The sequence below is a fragment of the Triticum dicoccoides genome, chromosome 1B (assembly GCF_002162155.2).
Source record: "Triticum dicoccoides isolate Atlit2015 ecotype Zavitan chromosome 1B, WEW_v2.0, whole genome shotgun sequence".
NCBI classification, from domain to species: domain Eukaryota; kingdom Viridiplantae; phylum Streptophyta; class Magnoliopsida; order Poales; family Poaceae; genus Triticum; species Triticum dicoccoides.
Window position 1 is genome coordinate 470,503,961 of NC_041381.1, and position 21,153 is coordinate 470,525,113.

Here is a 21,153-nt window from a genome sequence, read left to right on the forward strand (position 1 = left end):
GCCACCGCCCGTCGCCGCTGCCGCCCGTCGCTGCCTACGGCCATCGCCGGAGCCGCCGCCATCCCGCTGCCATCCCGCCGCCGCTGGTCCCGCCGTCGAGGTATCCGCCGGATCCGTCGCCGGTTTTCGCCGGTTAACCGCCCGGTTTTTTATATAAAACCGCGGTTGTTTTTTTATAGATCGGTTTTATTTTTTCCCGGTTTAGTTTATTTAATGGACGTTCGTCCGTACGTTCATTTTAATGAACGGTTTTCTTCTTTTAGCCGCAGACAGCGAATGTTCGTTCGTTAGCCTGTTCGTCCGTTTTTCTTTTTCTTGGATTTTCCGCGATTATTTCAGATCGCGATTTCTGATCCAATTTTTGTTCTAGTATAACTTTTCGCTCGGTTATCGGAATCAGGCGATTCAAGCACCTATAGTTTCGTCTCGAAACCCTCTTTCCATTTAACCAACCCAAATAAGTTTTTGCTACTGTAAAATTTGACTTAGGTCCAGATTAGTAAACAAAGCTTGTTTCTTTCGCCGTTTGACTTTCGTTGCTTCGTTTGATTTGATTCTTTTTGCAAACCGGAGTTCTTAAGTTGAACTTTCTGGTTAGATCTCTTATTTGAGTTTTACTTGTGCATTAGATGAGTGCTTATTGTATGCTTGTTTGTTTACGATAAAGCACCCGGAGTGCGCCGCTTGCTACTACGAGTCTCTAGGTTTCATGGATCATCAGCAAGGTAAGTAACACTTTGATCATACCTCTTTACTACCCAGTTTTATTGCATTAGATCAATCCACAAACAATTGCATGGTTAGGATGTGATTTAATATGTGGGTTTTGGGAAGTAGTTGAGGTAGTACCTATTACATGTTTTATTATCAAACCTTTGGGAGTTACTTCTACGTTTGCTTATATTGCTATGCTATGCTAGTAGACGTGGATTGGGTGAGTGTATCCATGACAGATGTGAGATTGTTATTTAATGGTTTACTTAAGGTGGCAACTTAAATTCACATCTGGGTGGATTGAGGCACCTGGGGAACCCAGTGTTGCCTGTATTTTTGGAAATCCCGGGGTACCATGTAATTCTCCTATGGACCGCCACCCAGGCTCAAAGGGATCATGAGATTATTCATGCTCGAAACTTCCGTGTGCAGCTGCAAGCTACTATGGGCTCTAGCATAGTTGATTAAGTTGCGTGAACTCTTGAAGAGGTAGACTAGTAGATGTAGGGGAAAGTAGGTGTAACTGTCTACCCGGAGTAGAGAGTTAATGCTTCTGAAAGACTGTGTCTAGGTCATCTGTTTCTCAAACATTATGTAGTGCGAGAAATCCAACGGAGGCGAGCGAGTCTTGCGGGGGAAAGTGTGCAAACCTCTGCAGAGTGTATAAACTAATCATGGTTAGCCGTGTCCCCGGTTATGGACGTTATGAGTATCTAGTACTTGGATTTTCATGTGAATCTCATCATGTTACTTAATTTAATCTTGTTGGGTTAATGATTTGTTACTTAATTGGGATTGAGTTGGAGGAACTGTCTCAATGTTTAACAACCACCATGATAGTTAAATAAAATTTATTCCTTTGTTGTGGGAAAAAATTGGCTTTATGCAAAACTGTAACCATAGAGCTTTCCACCAGCCATATATGCATGTAGTGATAACACTATTCTGTTCATTACTCTCTATGTGTTACATTGCCAGCATATTCCTTGTGCTGACCCGTTTTCGGGCTGCAACGTTCATGTTCCAGACTTTTCAGATGACGAGTAAGGTGCCTTAGGTCGTGGTCTTATACTCAGTGATGCCCTTGGAGTTGATGGACTCGCTTATCTTCCAAGCCTTCCGATGTTATCGTTATTAGATGGCCTTAAGCCATATTTATTGTAATAAGTTCTCTTTTGAGACATCGATGTAATAAGTGTGTGATTGCTACTCTGTTATAAATCCTTCAAGTACTGTGCGTGCCAGCATTACCGATCCAGGGATGACACTGATGCACAGAGATCAGACTGTTTGAGGTCTGGTCGCTATAGTGTGTTATTACAAGATGGTAAACCTGTTGCATACTTTTCTAAAAAATTGAATGGGCCTAGTCTGAATTACTCTACTTATGATAAGGAATTATATGCTTTAGTTCGGACTTTGGAAACATGGCAACATTATTTATGGCCAAAAGAATTTGTTATTCATTCTGATCATGAATCTTTGAAACATATCAAAAGTCAAGCAAAGCTGAACCGTAGACATGCTAAATGGGTTGAATTCATTGAGACTTTCCCTTATGCCATTAAACACAAGAAGGGTAAAAAAATGTTATTGCTGATGCATTGTCTCGTCGTTATACTATGCTTTCACAACTTGACTTTAAAATATTTGGTTTGGAGACCATCAAAGATCAATATGTGCATGATCCCGAATTTAAAGATGTAGTGCAGAACTATAAAGAAGGGAGAACATGGAACAAGTTCGTCGTTAACGATGGATTTGTGTTCCGTGCTAACAAGTTATGCATTCTAGTTAGCTTTGTTCGTCTTTTGTTGTTGCAGGAGGCACATGGAGGAGGATTAATGGGACAATTTGGCGTGAAGAAGACGGAGGATGTACTTGCAACACATTTCTTTTGGCCAAAGATGAGACGGGATGTTGAGCGCTTTGTTGCTCGCTGCACTACATGTCAAAAAGCTAAGTCATGACTCAATCCTCGTGGTTTATATATGCCTTTGCCTGTACCTAGTGTTCCATGGGTGGATATATCTATGTGCTTTGTTTTGGGTTTAATATACCTCGAATAAAGAAGGGGAGGGATAACATATTCGTTGTCGTGTATAGGTTCTAAAAAATGGCACACTTTATACCATGTCATAAAAGCGATGATGCTACTAATGTTGCTGATTTGTTCTTTCGTGAAATTATCTGCTTGCATGGTGTGCCAAATACTATTGTTTCAGATCGTGATACTAAATTTCTTAGTCACTTTTGGAGATGTTTATGGGCTAAGTTGGGGACTAAACTGCTTTTTAGTACTGTTTGTCACCCCCAAACTGATGGACAAACTGAAGTGGTCAATAGAACATTATCTACTATGCTTAGGGTTGTTTTGAAGAATAACAAGAAAATGTGGGAAGAATGCTTGCCTCATACTGAATTTGATTATAATCGTTCGCTGCATTCTACTATTAAGATGTGCCCTTTTGAAATTGTATATGGTTTTCTACCTTGTGCACCTATTGATTTGTTGCCTCTTCCATCTTCATAGAAGGTTAATTTTGATGCTAAACAACATGTTGAATTGATCTTAAAAATGCATGAGTTAACTAAGGAAAACATTGAGCGTATGAATGCTAAATTTAAACCTGCTGGAGATAAAGGTAGAAAACACGTTGTCTTTGCACCTGAAGATCGTGTTTGATTACATTTGTGTAAGTATAGGTTTCCTGATTTGCACAAATCAAAGATAATTCCATGTGTTGATGCTCCTTTTAAGGTGTTAGAGAAAATAAGTGATAATGCATATAAACTTGAGCTGCCTATAGATTTTGGGGTTAGTCTCACTTTTAACATTGCAGATTTGAAGCCTTATTTGGGTGAGGGAGATGAGCTTCCATCAAGGACGACTTCACTACAAGAAGGGGAGGATGATGAGGACATCAATACCATTGTTACACCACAGCCCATGCTGTTATACATACTGGACCAATTACTAGAGCTCGTGCATGCCAATTAAATTACCAGGTACTTATGTTTCTTGGTAATGATTCTAATGTTCATGAGAATGTGATGCTGCCTAAATTGGATACATTTGTGTTGCTTACAAATGAAGGGCCTAGCTTGGACAAGAAGGATGAACATTGGAGCAAGATCATGCATGGAGATGATGGCATGTGCAAGGGGAACAAGAACGGAGTTACAAGTAATGATTTCAGGACTTTGAAGCCACCATAATGAGTGCATGAAGACTTGGACAAAATATACAAGATGGCACTTCATAACTTTCATCCAGAGGCTATTATAGGTGTTGTGTCACCTTATTATTGGGCCAGGCCCATATAATTTCAAAATACTGAAGTATAGGCTGTTTTTAGAGTCTGTATGTATGGGGAAAACAGAGTTAGGGTTGGTTTCAGACCCCTCCTTCAAAGGGCCACGAAATTCCCCCCTCTTCCTCCATATATACAACCGTTAGGGCATTGTTTAGACTTTGGGTTTTGTTTGGATTAAAACTTCGCGATAGCTGCAACTTTGCGTACTTCATTTGTGTTCAACGACTAGACCAAGACATCACAGAATCCCACTTTCATCAATAATGTTTTCCTCTTATATTCGCAATATCCAGATTGCAATCTCAGTTTCTTACTTGTTCTTCGTTTGCTCGCAAGAAATAGACCCTCATGGTCAGGTTAATCATGCTCCGGCATGGTCAATAACCCCTCGGAAGTTGGTCTAGCGATTGCTAAGGTGGGACGTCTTCCCACGTTCGTAGTCAGAACGTCAAGGTCGACTCCCACAGAAACGATAGCTATATCATTGAAACGCCGGGACACCTTTGCCTCTATCAGTATGAGACCCACATGAGTTGCCATGCTGGTAACCCAACCTATGTGATCGAAGATCCTGTGAAGTAGGACCTAGGAAAACAAGCCAGTGGTGAACTGAGGAGAGTAACTTTACTAACCCATTCCGTTGGAGATGTGATACTCTTGGATACTTTATGGTAGGATGACGACTATCTTAATGTGTTCCAAAGCTTATACAAGCAAGATGCTATCATGCAAAGCAATCTTTGGAGGAACATACCTATGAGCCCGATGTTGGTCGCAATCTATGAGATTGGGGTGATCTCTAATGAGCTCATGAAAAGTCCAGGGGTGTGAGTAATATGATCCACCCGAGGGGCCAACCTTCAGTAGTCTAGTACTAGTTAGACATGTGGTGAAACTTCTTTATGCCAAACTGACAATTCAAGGCATAGTTCATTGTTCATTTGTGAAGGAGTGTAGCTACTTGATCTAGGTGTAGCTCAACCTTAACAAGTCTCAAATGAAATACTAGTATGTCAAAACATTGTTTGGAACAAAGAACAAAATAGGCCTTTGAGATCTAGTGGGGGATTGTTGAAATATGAGGGTGGGCCTTGGGCCCATCTAACAATTTCAGAAAATCTCTAAGGGCTCATGTGGGTTATATGGCACTAGGTGCAGTGGGAAGTTTAGTCCCACCTTGCTAGTTGGAGAGGAGTTGGACCTCTTTAATTATAAGGGATTCTCCTTCACATGCCATTGGAGATTGAGAAGAGAAGTGGTTCCTGCGCACTCCTCCTCCGCCACCCGCCTTGCCGCGCCGCACCGCACCACGAGAATAAGCCAAGCCGAGCTCACATATATGTGCTTACCGGTCAGGAACGGAGAGTCTTTGACAGGTGGACCACGATCTGAGACATCAGACCGTGGGCTGTAATCGACTCAGACGTGGGTCCAGTCCATGTCTCTCCACGCGGCCGCGCATATATATATGTGGTCCGTCTACTAACCCTAGCCGCCACACGAATCAGATCACATCTCTACCTCCATGCCCACTGTTGTTCCATTGCTGCTACTGCCACCGGTGACTCCACCCCGTTCACCGCGTACACGGTCGACAGGAGAGCAGGCCACCGAAGCCTCGCCTCTCCTGATCCTTTATGGGAGAGGGGCGATTAGGTTTTTGGGGAGCGATTACGCGACCGCTCACCTCCGTCCGCCTACTTCCTCTACATCGTCCACGTCCGCGTCGTCACCATGTCCACCGAACCCGATCGTGCCGCCGCCGAGAAATTCGAAGCCAAGAAGAAGGCTGCGGAGGCCGCTGCCACCGCGGCCTCTGCTTGGCCCACCGGAGGGTATAATTCGCTTATCCTGCTCCTATTTATTTCTCTGTTAGCCGTACTAGCATTATGTGTAGATGTGTCTAGTGTTTGCGTCGTCCGTGCTTATCTAGATCATAATCAGTATGTCATTAATTCTGTCAATGCCATGTTCATGATTATTTCATGGATTAAATTAATCAAAAAATTGCCTATTTACTCAATAGTAACATAAATGTATTAGTATGTGTGATATTACTCAGAGTATGAGTAACTAGCTAAGTTACTCAAACTATCTCTCTCCTCATTAACTCATTGCCACATAGGCAAATTTGTTGAGTTGGACTCGATGTTACTGCTGAAGTTACTCCCACTGTGGCTAGATTTAAAACCTTCATAAAAATACTCGTATAATAGGTTGGCTCTTAGATTGGCTATTAGGTTGGCTCCAATAGTATCTTCAGCCGGACGCCTCAAACCCACCTCATACGCCCGGGGGGGTCGCATGGTCATTGTCCGGTCATGATTTTTTGACCCAGATAGGCCCCTCAAACGGCCCTCAAATGCCCGGGCTGACCGACACCCCCCATATCCAACCCAAATATGGGGCCGATATGGGGGCGCCCGGGCGCACCCGCCACGTCGGACCCAACAGCCCGACCCCACCCTAAATTGCACCAAATCCACCCCAAGACCAGCCATATCCATTTGATATCTCCTCTCTTCCTCCTCCACGCCGCCTGTCATGCGCTCTGCCCCCGCGCCCGCTCCGCAGCTGTTCCCAGGATCTCTACCGCTAGCTCCGGAAGAGCCTTCCCGTCCTCGTCGTGGGGGACGTCGTCGCCGGCTCGGATGCTGTCGGATTTGGGATCCGGCAACTCGTGAGAGGTTCGAACACTAGGGTGCATGCGGAGATCTCAACCTGTCCAGCCTGCCTACTCGCGATCCTCCCTAGCCTAGCGCGTAGAGCTCACAAAGACACAAAGACACAGAGATTTATACTGGTTCAGGCCACCGTTGTGGTGTAACACCCTACTCAAGTGTGGTGTGGTTGATTGCCTCGAGGGGCTATGGATGAACTAGTACAAAGGATGAACAAGCCTCAGGAGGTGAGGTGTTCTTGAGCTGGTGTGGTGCTCGGGGCGGAATGGATCTCTCCTCACTATGGTGGTGGCTAAGTCCTATATATAGTCGCCTTGGTCCTCTTCCCAAATATTAGCGGGAAGGGATTCCACAACGGCGGGATTTGAAAGGGGACAAGTAGTACAGTCTATCCTGACAAAGGTAGTCTTCGCCTGTGAAAAGCCTCTGGTCGTGACGCTATGGTGGGCTCGGTGATGACCTCCATCCTGCCGTCTTGGCGGTCTTGGTCTTGTTGCACCAGAATGGAAACCTTTAGCTGATTTCTCAGGACTCCGCGCCTGTGGCTTGCCTCCCTTGCACCGAAGAGGGAACCTGCGCTCTGCGCCCGCCTGGCCTTGATCGTCACGGCTCACGTCAGCTGAGCCTCACGAGGTAGCTGCATAGATCTCTCTGCCCCTCAGGAGCCCTCCTGAGGAGGCCAACTCCTTTAGGGGTCTTGGCGTGTCCGCCTCGCGAGGCATGGCCCCTCGCAAGGGTCTTATGGTGTTGGTGTTGAAGCTGGGCCGTACCAGGCCATCGACGGAGCCACGTGGTGGGCCGCAGGCAGGAAGGACTGGATACACCCAAGTCCAGGACGCCGACAGACGCCACCGTGGTACGTCTGGAAACTCTCTGGCTCTGCCTTGCGCTTGATGTGTTTGACACAATCTTCGACCGGATTTTTTGTGTTTTTGTTAGGGAAAACGATGGATTTTGATGCTTCGTCCGACGAGGAGTATGGACTGATGGAGCTTGACCAAACGATTCAAGATAAGTTCTTCGATTCGTCGGATTCAGACAAGAAGTGGACATGATTGTGCTCATGAGCATGCAAGAGGAAATGGACCGGCAAGTGGAGCATATTTTCAACTTCAAGGGTTCAATCAAAGGGAGAAGAGTGATCAACCAGGACAGGGTGTCCGGTGCAAAGCTACTGCACAAGGACTACTTTGCTCCCAAACGTACTTTCCCGGATGATCCATGGTTTCGTCGCCGTTTTTGCATGCAGAAACCATTGTTTTTGCGGATTGTGGAGGGAGTGGAGGCACACGACGACTACTTCAAGCTCACAAGGGATTGCTATGGCCAACTCTCCTTCTCGGCCAAGCAGAAGTGCACGACTGCTCTGAGGATGCTTGCACTTGGTACTGCTGCAGATGCCGTTGGTGAGATGGTCAGGATGGGGGAGAGCATGTGCCTGAAGACTACTATCAAGTTTGTCCGCGCCGTGGTGGGGGTGTTTGGACCTGAGTATCTCAGAGAACCAAACGCGCAGGACACTGAGAAGTTGTTGGCTATTGGAGAGGCAAGGGGGTTTCCATGAATACCTGGGTCAATTGATTGCATGTAAAACCAATTTTACAGGATGACCGTACCTTATGAAAGGCGAGGGGCGGCAAGAGGCAATGTGGTGGCCACCGGTGAGAGGCAATGTGGTGAAGCAGGGTGGCGCGGCAGCAGCGACGGCGGGGTGTGGCGGCTGCGGCCTGGCGTGGCGGCTGGTGGTGGCACGGGCGGCGTTTCGATGAGGCAGTGGCGCGTCGGAAAGTTTTAGACGGTTACTAGCTTGTCAAAATTTTATGGGAAGGTCATCTTTCTGTAAACCTACGGGAAGGTTGAGTCTACTTTTAAGGCCTTGTACAATGGGAGGTGCTTAGGGGAGGTGCTTAGAGAAATAAACCAGACTTTTCTTAAGCACCGGTGCTTATTTGTACAGGATAGATGCTTAACTAAGCACCTCTCCTGTAGAAATAGGACCGGCAACCCGTGAGAGGTTCGAACACTGGGGTGCGTGCGGAGATCTCAACCTGCCCAGCCTGCCTACTCGCGATCCTCCCTAGCCTAGCGCATAGAGCTCACAGAGACACAAAGACACAGAGATTTATACTGGTTCGGGCCACAGGTGGTGTAACACCCTACTCCAGTGTGGTGTGGTGGAGTGCCTCGAGGGGCTATGGATGAACTAGTACAAAGGATGAACAAGCCTCAGGAATTGAGGTGTTCTTGAGCTGGTGTGGTGCTCGGGGTGGAATGGATCTCTCCTCACTATGGTGGTGGCTAAGTCCTATATATAGTCGCCTTGGTCCTCTTCCCAAATACGGGCGGGAAGGGATTCCACAACGGCGGGATTTGAAAGGGGACAAGTAGTACAGTCTATCCTGACAAAAGTAGTATTCGCTTGCGAAAAGCCTCTGGTCGTGACGCTATGGTGGGCTCGGTGATGACCTCCGTCATGTCGTCCTGGCGGTCTTGGTCTTGTTGCACCAGAATGGAAACCTTTAGCTGATTTCTCAGGACTCCGCGCCTGTGGCTTGCCTCCCTTGCACCGAAGAGGAAACCTGCACTCTGCGCCCGCTTGGTGCCCGCCTGTCCTTGGTCGTCATGGCTCACGTCAGCTGAGCCTCATGAGGTAGCTGCATAGATCTTTCCGCCCCTCAGGAGCCCTCCTGAGGAGGCCAACTCCTTTAGGGGTCTTGGCGTCATCCGCCTCGTGAGGCATGGCCCCTCGCGAGGGTCTTGTGGTGTTGGTGTTGAAGCTATGCCATACCAGGCCATCGATGGAGCCATGTGGTGGGCCGCAGGCAGGCAGGACTAGATACCCCCAAGTCCAGGACGCCGACAGTAACCCCCGGGCCCAAGGCGTGCTCGGACTGGGCTTTCGGGCGAAGCCAAAGGGCAAATGCGGAGCACCGCGGGCCCTAACCGCCTGCTGCCTTGATGATGCGTGGCAGTTGATGGGACGTGGGCGTCTCCAATTCCCCATGCTGCCTTGATATCCGGTAGACCCAGCAGCCGCCCATTATCAGCGCAACTCACCCTTCGTGGTGTACCATGCCCAGCTCTTGTTTCTTGCTCCCCAATCTCGCCGCCGCGTCCATAGATCTGGTGCTGGCGCCTTGTCCTCTCTCGGTATTCGCCATGGCTCCCAAGCCAAGGAAGAAGAAGGTGAAGCCGCGCGCGCCGGCCTGCCCTCCGCTGGCCCTTGAGCCGGCCCTTGAGCAGTCGGTGGTGCTCAATAAGGAAGGGCTAGACAAGGTTCACCACGTGCTCACCGCCAGCTCCAATGAGGGGGTGGGGCGACGGCTGCTCGCCCTTCGTCTTGGCGAACCAGAGAGATGAGTGCCACCAAAATTCCCATCCATCTCCATGCTCTTCTTGCTGGATTGATTCCTTCCTTCTTCCCTTTCTTCAACGATGTGATGTCGTATTACCAGATCCACCTACTCCATCTAGACCCCCACTCCGTCTCCTTCTTCGCCTTCCTCTGCGAGGCCATGGTGGGCATCACTCCCTCTGTGGCCTTGTTTCGACATTTCTTCCTACTCCGGTTGGTGGACGCGCATCAGCACTCTGGGTGTGCGACCTTTGAGGTCGTGGCTGTGACCGCCGGCTCGGGGATCGACTTCGAGCTCTTGCCCGTCGCAAAGGGATTCCGGAAGCAGTGGCTTCTGATGGACGCCCGTGCATTCAGCCCCCTGCTAACGATTCCTGGGTTGCCGGCTTTTGCCAAGCTCCAGCTGGTGCCATGTGAAGCTCACTGGCTTTTGTCTGGAAGAGGTTGGCGAGGCTCCAGGAACTAGGGGTGACTGGACCAATGGTGGTGAAAGAATTCGTGAAGCAGCGCCTTGCTCCCCTCCCGCGCCATTCTCGCCCAATGTGGGACTTCACCGGCGCCGAGGATCCGACGAGGCTGCAGAAGCCATCGCTTGCTGTCGATACCTTTAGCGTGGTGCTCAAGCTCCTGACTGGCAAGCCCGAGCCTGCTGACCTCCCGGGGGGTGGCTGCCTCCTTTATCTATGCTCAAACAAGGAGGCCTTCGCGGGGCAGATGCCCCTGTTTGATGAGTGGGGGTTGCTTCCCGAGGGCATTGCGGGGCCCAGTGAGAATCCAGTCTTCGTGGCCCCTCTCCTGATCGATCTTGCTGTGCGCGCCCCAAGTGTGGAGGCAGGGGGACGCGTGCCTTCATCAGCTGTCGAGAACTCCTCCAGAGGATCAGCCTTGTTAGAGGCTCAAGAGCCTCAGGCTTCTGGGGTTCCGACAGGGGCTGCTGCAGAGCTTGCGCTTCACCAAGCTCTGGAGGCGGAAGCCTCTGACGTTCAGGACAGTGGCTCCAGAGCTGCTACCGGCGATGAGGAGCCCACTAATGGCCCCAGAGCTATAAGCCAGGACGCCACGCCGGGCGCCCCTACCCTCGGGACCTCTGCCCCAGATATCATGCCACACGCTCCCCCTCCTGAGGATCGCCCGTTGGGACCAGATCGGCGCTGCCTGTGCCTTGAGTCGCTCCTGAAGAGGAAGAGGTCCCCGTGCTGCGACGATGGCACCCACCGGCCGCTGAAGCCAAGGAGATATGTGGCCGCCGACGAGTAAGTATCTTCGCTCCTGATCTCCAAGTGCACTGCGTTTTCTCATGGCTGGGGTTTTGCAGGATCTTCATGAAGGCAAAACCTTGGGAGGCGGGCGCCCCCAAGAGCTCCAGCACGGCGCAGGTGTGCAGCCCCCAGCGCCCTGAGCCTGCATAGGGTGTGAATCCAGCTCTCTCCAGCACAACATCACGAGGGTGCACCGGAACCGAGCCCCATGTTCTCTGCCCCTCCAACTCTGTCCGTGAGGGGAAGGGTGTGCCGGTGATCCTTCCTCTTGTCCTTGCCGGCAGGGGGCGCCCTCCAAGCAGCCTTCGTCTTCAAGCTGCGGGGCCCCACCGGCCAGCCCCCAGCCGGCGACTAGCGGAGCCCCCAGCGCCTCTCAAGCGACCTCCGAAGCTGGTGAAGATCTTGACGATGAGCTTGCGCTTGCCTGCGGGCGCAATGCGGTGTGCTTTGGGTTCTTCGGTGAAGTTATGCGTGCGATGGTCCACCTTGGTGGGGAGCTCGCCAGTGTCGACACCAGGCTTGAAGCAGAGAGCTGCCACTTGGAGGGTGAATGGCAGCGGCTAAAGGTGGCCATCAACCTTGGGAAGCTTCAGCGAGATGAAGCCGAGGCGTGCGCGGAGGCCTCGCTCGCGGCTTCTCGAGGAGCTTGCGCTCGCGCCATGGAAGAGGCCGAGGCAGCCAACCGCTATCGTGAGGCGGCTGAGGAGCGGGAGCAAGATCTTCTGTCTTCGAGTGCTGCCCTGTTGCGCGAAATTGAGGAGCGTCGTGCCCTGCTGGCCTCCTCAGCAGGTGAGGTGGCCCTTGCCAAGGCGGAGCTCCTGAGGCGCCATGAGGACTTGACACTAGATGTCGTGGATCATAGCTTGGCGCTGGAGAGGCTAGAGGTGAGGGAGCGACAAGCCGCCGTGGCTGAGGATGTTGTCGCCACCCGAGAAGCTCAGGATCAGGTGGAGGTGGAGGAGAAGGTGGTGAAGGCACGTGCTGAGCTAGCCGAGGGGCACCGCCTGGAGCTAGAGCTGCTCAAGGCTGCGTTTGAGGGCCGGACCTCCATCCTGAGGACCGAGCTGTAGGCAGTGAAGCAGCACGAGGGCGAAGCCCGGGAGGCCCTGGCTTCTTTCGAATCCGCCCTGGATTCTGCTTGCGCCGAGATGTCCTCTCTTCGGAAGTAGGCCGAGGACGCCGCCTCCCTCCTGGAGAAGGCTTTGAGCAAAAAGTGCCGCCGCCGAACGCTGGAGCACGAACACAGCCCCATGCTCCAGGGTCTGCGCATCAGAGCCAGCAACGCCTTGGGTGATGTTTGTGATGAGAGCGATCCTCACCCGCACAAGAGCGATTATGCCAGCCATCTCCGCTTCTTCACTGATGCCGTGACCCGCCTGGAGGATCAGGTCACAAAAGCCCGCCAGCTCGTTGAGGAGAGGAGCCGGGGCCTCCTTGGGCGCGCGCTCTCACGCATCTTCAGCAACTTCGTGAACCTCGGCTCCTACTTCAACTTCAGCACCGTGCTAGCCCCCGTGCCCACGGCCACCCAAGAAAAGCTCGCCAAGTGGGTGGACGTTCATGTGGATGCTCTGATGAAGGAGCTGACTCCTGAGGACGACACGGCCGTGCACGCAGCCAAAGGGGCTGGCGCGGGTGGAGATGACGAGGAGGGTGGCAGTTTCAGCACGAGCAGCGTGGATGGGAGCGACAAAGAAGGCGCGTCCAGCTAGGCCTGTATTTCTTTTGCTTTAACCTGTATAACGAAAACTCAAACATATTCTTGTGAGAGCATTTTGGGAAGGGGGTGCCCCTTATGATGTGTGAGATTGTTAAGTACTTTTGAAGTGACATCTGGAGCGAGGCCTCGCAGCGCTGTTGGTCTCTGAAAAAGGAAGTTGTTTATGACTTATCTTGGGTTTTAGGAGCCTGGCGTCGTGGCCGGGTCCCTTCTCCTGAGGTGAGCCTGCTGCGGGCTTGCAAGGCCCTAGGCCTCTCGAGGGGCCTGCTGGCCTACCGTGGAGTGCCTCGTGAGGATCCAACTGCCAGATTGTGGCAAGGTGGGCGCGCGGAGCGGCCGCACCTTCGAGCCCCCGAGGGGAGCGATCATCACCAGCGTGTACACTGTACCCAGCCCCCGCTCGCGAGGTGCTAGAGGGCAGGGTAGCGGTCACGAGCTTCAAGAAAAGAACGTAAGAACTGGAGGCAAGCGAGAGACACGAGAAAAAGAAAACCCCCCTCGTTTTATAAACACACAGAAAACGAACTGCTTCAAAAAGTCGGCAAGCGAGTACAAAAGGAGAGGCAAAAAGCAGGCGGCCGCGTCCGGCGCCTAACTGGTCTTCAGTCTTCAGTCTTCGGTCTTCTCACCAGGGCGGAGCTAAGTGCTTCCACTGGCTGGGCATAGTCATTAGGGACAGTGTCGACGGCCAGCACGGAGCATGGTGCTTCCACTAGGACGTGGGTGGGAGCCCCCGTGAGGCCCCAGGGCGGCACTCAGGAGACTCGGCGTGTGTACAACCCACTCATTATTACGTGAGAGTGTCACGAGCGGAGACCTTCACAGGCCGGAGCGTTGATTCATGTCGCCCGACGAGGACCCCGCCGTGCGCCGCCCCTGACCACCATTGGGGAGACCGGAAACCACGACAAGACCAAGGGGCCAAGGGGACACTGACGGCGTACTCGGTGACTGTAGGCCCCCTGCCGAGGGGAAGGGCTAGCCGGCGCCTTTCCCGGCAGGGAACCTACCTCCAGGCTGGATCCTGCTTCGCCCAGTGCGAGGAGAGCCTTGCCGCTGGGCTTGCCCCGCTGCTCCCAACGTCCTTCATGCTCCTGAGGAGGGTCCGCCGTCCTGAGAGTCCTGGTGGTCGCCGCGTCTTGCTTTACCTGCGCTCCATGGTCAGTGTAAGCGTGCCCCTGCGGCGTTAACTGTACCCAGAGGCTACCACTGTTAGGGACGTCGGCAGGGCTTGGTGGTGGTTCGAAGGAGAGCTCGACCTCGTGTATATCCAACGCCCAGCCTAGCGTGGGGGATTGGCTGGGGCCCTCTCCTAGCGCGTGCCTTGGATCCATCGCGACGGGAACGTAGGCTTCCGGGACGTTCGCACCAGGGGTGCCACCCGGCCGCCTAACACTCCCGCTCCCTTCTGCCATCCTCTAGTCCTGCTGGCCAGGGGCCGGCGCTCCAATGTGACCCGTGGTGGTGTCACCCGAAGCAGTCCCGTGCCGAGGAGGCATGTTTGGGGCGGCGCGGGGCTGCTCCATGAGGCTGGTCGGCGTCGAGAGGCTCTCCGTGGCCCCTGGGGAAGGGTGCGCGGCTGTGTCGGGGATGAGCGTGCGCCCCCACCATCGCCTGCGACATGGAGAGGGTGTAGAACGGTGCCGCCCCCCTGCACGCCGCATCCAGCAGCTCAGCGACCCGTTCTAACAAGGCGTCGCGACCACTCTCAAGCAGCCTGCACCGCAGAAGCTCACGGGCCACGATGACCGCCGCTCGCATGTTCGCTTGTTCCCTGTGCGAGTGCAGGGCAGTTGCTGCAGCGTAGTTTGCAGATCGCGCAGCTGCGCGGCTGCGGCGCAGTGCCAGAGGAGAGGGCTGCGCCACGAGCCCCCCACGGCCGGTCTCCCCCGGTGGAACATGCGCCGCGAGCAGGGCAGAGTGGAGGTCTTCTTCGTCGGTTGGTGCTGCCGAGGAGGTCTGGACAACCCAGTGCTCGACGTGGGCTCTTGGGGCGTCGGCCATGGCATCGGTGGAGCGGAGGAGGACTGGTCGATGGAAGAGGAGATCCGACGCACCCCTACCTGGCGCGCCAAATGTCGGATTCCGGGATCCAGCAACCCGTGAGAGGTTCGAACACTGGGGTGCGTGCGGAGATCTCAACCTGCCTAGCCTGCCTACTCGCGATCCTCCCTAGCCTAGCGCTTAGAGCTCACAGAGACACAAAGACACAGAGATTTATACTGGTTCGGGCCACAGGTGGTGTAACACCCTACTCCAGTGTGGTGTGGTGGATTGCCTCGAGGGGCTATGAATGAACTAGTACAAAGGTTGAACAAGCCTCAGGAGTTGAGGTGTTCTTGAGCTGGTGTGGTGCTTGGGGTGGAATGGATCTCTCCTCACTATGGTGGTGGCTAAGTCCTATATATAGTCGCCTTGGTCCTCTTCCCAAATATTAGCGGGAAGGGATTCCACAACGGCGGGATTTGAAAGGGGACAAGTAGTACAGTCTATCCTGACAAAGGTAGTCTTCGCCTGTGAAAAGCCTCTGGTCGTGACGCTATGGTGGGCTCGGTGATGACCTCCATCCTGCCGTCTTGGCGGTCTTGGTCTTGTTGCACCAGAATGGAAACCTTTAGCTGATTCCTCAGGACTCCGCGCCTGTGGCTTGCCTCCCTTGCACCGAAGAGGAAACCTGCGCTCTGCGCCCGCCTGGCCTTGGTCGTCACGGCTCACGTCAGCTGAGCCTCACGAGGTAGCTGCATAGATCTCTCTGCCCCTCAGGAGCCCTCCTGAGGAGGCCAACTCCTTTAGGGGTCTTGGCGTGTCCGCCTCGCGAGGCTTGGCCCCTCGCGAGGGTCTTATGGTGTTGGTGTTGAAGCTGGGCCGTACCAGGCCATCGACGGAGCCACGTGGTGGGCCGCAGGCAGGAAGGACTGGATACCCGCAAGTCCAGGACGCCGACAGACGCCACCGTGGTACGTCCGGAAACTCTCTGGCTCTGCCTTGCGCTTGATGTGTTTGACACAATCTTCGACCGGATTTTTTGTGATTTTGTTAGGGAAAACGATGGATTTCGATGCTTCGTCCGACGAGGAGTATGGACTGATGGAGCTTGACCAAACGATTCAAGATAAGTTCTTCGATTCGTCGGATTCAGACAAGAAGTGGACATGATTGTGCTCATGAGCATGCAAGAGGAAATGGACCGGCAAGTGGAGCATATTTTCAACTTCAAGGGTTCAATCAAAGGGAGAAGAGTGATCAACCAGGACAGGGTGTCCGGAGCAAAGCTACTGCACAAGGACTACTTTGCTCCCAAACGTACTTTCCCGGATGATCCATGATTTCGTCGCTGTTTTTGCATGCAGAAACCATTGTTTTTGCGGATTGTGGAGGGAGTGGAGGCACACGACGACTACTTCAAGCTCACAAGGGATTGCTATGGCCAACTCTCCTTCTCGGCCAAGCAGAAGTGCACGACTGCTCTGAGGATGCTTGCACTTGGTACTGCTGCAGATGCCGTTGGTGAGATGGTCAGGATGGGGGAGAGCATGTGCCTGAAGACTACTGTCAAGTTTGTCGGCGCCGTGGTGGGGGTGTTTGGACCTGAGTATCTCAGAGAACCAAACGCGCAGGACACTGAGAAGTTGTTGGCTATTGGAGAGGCAAGGGGGTTTCCATGAATACCTGTGTCAATTGATTGCATGTAAAACCAATTTTACAGGATGACCGTACCTTATGAAAGGCGAGGGGCGGCAAGAGACAATGTGGTGGCCGCCGGTGAGAGGCGATGTGGTGAAGCAGGGTGGCGCGGCAGCGGTGACGGCGGGGTGTGGCGGCTGCGGCCTGGCGTGGCGGCTGGTGGTGGCACGGGCGGCGTTTCGATGAGGCAGTGGCGCGTCGGAAAGTTTTAGACGGTTACTAGCTTGTCAAAATTTTACGGGAAGGTCATCTTTCTGTAAACCTACGGGAAGGTTGAGTCTACTTTTAAGGCCTTGTACAATGGGAGGTGCTTAGGGGAGGTGCTTAGAGAAATAAACCAGACTTTTCTTAAGCACCGGTGCTTATTTGTACAGGATAGACGCTTAACTAAGCGCCTCTCCTGTAGAAATAGGCACCGGTGCTTAAAAAAAACCCAATTTATTTTTCTAAGCATCTCTCTAAGCACCTCCCATTGCACCAGGCCTAAGGGATCATGTAAAGTTAAGGCCAATTTACGGGAACTGTTGAAGAGGCCTTTTTGCTCTTACTTCCCGCAAACAACAGTTATTTTATATATAGGAAAACCGTCGGTATGCTCTGGTTAGACACATAAGATGTTAAACATGCTTAATCACTCTTAACTATTTACATCCACCTCCACATCAGTATCAACTGTTTGACGATGGTCAATAAAAGAAGTACATTTTGTCAATCAGAAACCAACATCTTTTAATCGTTTGAGAAATAAACGCCCCAAGAAGAAGAATTGCGAAAACATCTCCTTTTAATTGAGGGGTGAGCACGTATTTTGTGCTCTCGGTAACACGTTCTCTCTTTATTTCAGTTTTTTTTAAACTGAGTGGAAATTTTAAAAGAAATAGTGTGTACATATTAGAGTGGGTCATGTGCCAACAAAATATATTTTTTGGAAGAATTCATTGTTAGGCTAAAAAGTGAAAATAACAGCGGGGAGCTAGAATAACACTTTCATGTTTGTAAAGGTGCTTGGATTTGTAAATATTTGTACACTGCTTACAAATGAATTGCGACTTTCGCAAAGCATGAAATCCGAAAACAAACTTCAGATTTTCTTTAAATTTTGGACCACGCTAACGTTCACATGTGTGATGTGAACCAAATCCGCCCACACATTCTATTACACACAGACCGCGTCACGTCACCGCATGCATGCATATGAGAATCTTTTGGGATTTTCAGTTTTTAAAATGTTTTATCTTTTAAATGAAAAATTCGATTGAAGATCCGTTTTCACCATTAAATCCCTCGCGATGAGATCTTCAAAACTAGATCTCATATCAATATATTTTGACGATTTTTTTGTTAAAAATTGTCATGTCTATTGCACATGAATTGTCATGATGTTTACACTGAAATTGCCATGATATATTTCAGCTATTTTCTTTTACATTTAAAAATAAATTTTGATATATTATAAAACGGGGAATTAAGAAACTAGACTTGTCATGAACCATAAACTAAAATTGCCATGAACATGCACTTAATATTGTCATGGTTCATAAAAAATAATTTTCATGGTCAAAGTACTGGAATTGCATCATAAAAAAACTAAAATTGTCATGCTCTACAAACTAAAATTGCCACATGACAATTTTAGTTTAAACACTATGGCAACTATAGTGTAAACATCATGGTAACTTTTGGGCAAAATTGTTTTTCATCGAAACATATCAATATGGGGTCTAGTTTTGAAGATGCCGCCGAGAAGGATTTAATGTTGAAAACAAATTTTTAATTCAATTTTTAATTAGGAGATAAAACATTTTTAACCCAAAAACCAAAAAGATTCCTGCTGATGTTATCTGTTCATACGTGTCAAAATGAGTGATGATGGAGGCGTATGGGTGATGTGCAAGATGCCACACGTGTGGATGTTAGTTTTTTGGTAGATTTTTCAGATGTGTGTTTTTATTTTATTTTTTATTTACATTTTTTGGAAAGAGAGAACATGCTCCTGATTCCTGAGCACACTTCGGGCGTCTGAACCCTCTTCTCTTCCGCCCCAGCATCCGCGGCTCTTGCGAGCTCCTAAAGCCGCGACCCCCGACGCCATAATCCCTCAACGATCCCCAGAGCAGAGCCATCCTCTCTCTCTCCCCGCGAGCCCTCACAAGCGAGAGGCGAGAGACCAGAGATGGGCGGCGGCAACTGCAACCCCAAGGACTTCGGCGCCGCCGCCTACTGGGACGCCCGCTACTCCTCTCCCTCCACTGGCGGCAAGGGCGGCGGCGGTGGCGGGTTCTTCGACTGGTACCAGTCGTACTCGGCGCTCCGCCCCCTCCTCCGCGCCTGCGTGCCCACTTCCTCCCAGGTCCTCATGCTCGGCTGCGGCAACTCCCGTACGTCCCCTTCAGTTACACGCCGTGGCTTAATTAGCTAGTCGCGATCTAGCTGCCAATTCGAAGATTTAGTGCTCTGATGCAGCCGGTTCTAGTCCATCCACAGTCACTGGTGCATTAGGATTGGAAATTGGAACTTGCGTGTTCAGTGCTCCCTATGCATTGCATTGTGGTTTGGAACCTGAATGTTCAGTGCTCCCCTGATGCGTCTGTTCTGTGAATTTTATTGTGATTGCTGACGATGCGTTGCTTTTAACTTTGTGCAACATTAATGTTCAGTGCTCCCCTGACACACACTTCTGTGAATTTTATCATGATTGTTGACGATGCTTTACTTGGATCAACATTTTACAAGATTTACCCGTGAAGCTACTCTAATCTAGCTCTGTTGTTAGATTTATGATTTATCGTGTATGTAGTGCCCAGTTTGATGTTGTTCTATTCCTTGTTTTGGGCAGTTCTGTCGGAGGACATGGTAAAGGATGGTTACCAGAACATAGTAAACATAGACATCTCATCCGTTGTAATCGAGCAGATGAAGGAGAAGCACACGGATATCGCACAGCTTACATGTATTTTTGCTGATAATTTCCATTTCATATAATTTATCAGTTATGATCTCTATATAAGTCTAGTTACTTAGTTGTTTTATGCTATGCTTGAAGATATGCAGTTGGATGTCAGAGATATGAGCTTCTTTGGAGATGGATCATTTGATTGTATCATCGACAAAGGTATAAGCCTAAAGCTTCATATCTTTTTGGAAAGCACTTGATATGTTTCATAAGTTACTAGTCTTGAAAACTCTGTTCATTAAGTTTATCCAAATCAGTTGATGCATCTTTTTTACTTTGCCATTCTATTTACCATTGTACCAAACCCTTTCTGTAGGAACTTTGGATGCTATGATGGTAAGCATCTGTCGTTCAGCAAACTACAAATCAACTTAAAATGATCAGGCATGTAATGATCTCATGGTACTGATTTTCATTTTCCATATTCTAGTGTGGTGATGATGCCCCTCATGGCGCTTACAAAATGCTAGCAGAAGTGGCAAGGTAAAGATGTATCCACTCTTTGTACGTGATTTGATCCCCAATGGATGTCCTTAGTTGTTTTCAATTAAACTGCTCTATCTTTTCAGGCTTATGAGGCCTGGTGGGATTTACATGTTGGTACATCCTCTAATCCTAAAAGATACTTTGGAATGAATGAATATTTGATGACTTTATGGAGAGATGACTTTCTTTGACAGATAACATATGGTGCTCCTAAGGAACGTCTGACACTTCTGAACCAAGTCCGATGCCATTGGGAAGTTGAGCTTTACATTATGCGTAAGTTTGAAATGCCCTCTCCTCACTCTGAAGAGCGCGCCCAAGTACCATTTCTACCATATTACTCTATCATAACATGATTTTGTGCATATGATTTGCTTTATTATGTGGGAACTACGGATTCAAAAGTGCGAGGTTTGCTTCATTCTGTAGGAACTATGGATGCAAAACTGCAAAGTTTTGCTTCTACTACTATCTAGTTTTGATTCTCATAAGATGCTAAAAAACTACAATAGAGATATGAACAAAGGTTGCTACAGACTGATTATAGAGCACAATGTTACTGGGGAATCTTGGGAGGGAATAAATTAGCACCATTTTATTGGGAACTCATATGCCCCTCTTTGTTTGCAAAATGTTTGGATCTACTATCTAGGTTTGCATATTGTTGTATGTGTCATTCGGGAAAACATGTCACTAATCCTTTGTGCCACTTTCAATGGCCAAAGACCAAAATACCTTGTTCGATGGTTAGTCAGTGCCTCAGTGGCAACCTTGACTTGAATTAATGACGGCGGCAATGGTGACCGAAGAAGCCTGCCTGGTCTGTGCTTCATGCCCTCGATCACGCCGCGTCATTAAACAAAGGTATTTTGGTCCTTTTTTCTGTTCCATTGAATTGCCATTGAACAGTGGTGGCATATGCAACAACACGCAGACTAAACTGGCAGGTCCAACATTCTGCAAACTCAGAGCGGCATATATGAT

The 21,153-nt window shown here is 50.2% G+C and overlaps 1 protein-coding gene across 5 annotated transcripts in view; it reads left to right on the forward strand.

Annotated features, from left to right (window-relative positions):
- Positions 1-18,750: 18,750 nt before the first annotated feature.
- The window catches only part of LOC119341879 (EEF1A lysine methyltransferase 4-like), a 3,015-nt gene continuing 612 nt past the window's right edge, over positions 18,751-21,153 (forward strand). For 2 of the 5 annotated variants that reach the window (XR_005165319.1, XR_005165312.1), the window contains exons 1-8: positions 18,751-19,108; positions 19,567-19,680; positions 19,774-19,842; positions 20,000-20,019; positions 20,114-20,166; positions 20,253-20,283; positions 20,364-20,445; positions 20,895-21,033. Coding sequence is in view for 3 of the 5 variants with exons in the window: in XM_037613728.1 (XP_037469625.1) it covers positions 18,904-19,108; positions 19,567-19,680; positions 19,774-19,842; positions 20,000-20,019; positions 20,114-20,166; positions 20,253-20,283; positions 20,364-20,445 (574 nt within the window). In the remaining 2 variants the exon portion in view is untranslated. Of the gene's footprint in view, positions 19,109-19,566; positions 19,681-19,773; positions 19,843-19,999; positions 20,020-20,113; positions 20,167-20,252; positions 20,284-20,363; positions 20,452-20,894; positions 21,034-21,153 lie in introns of those variants that run through there. The other 3 variants (XM_037613728.1, XM_037613737.1, XM_037613748.1) reach the window with 2 other exon arrangements.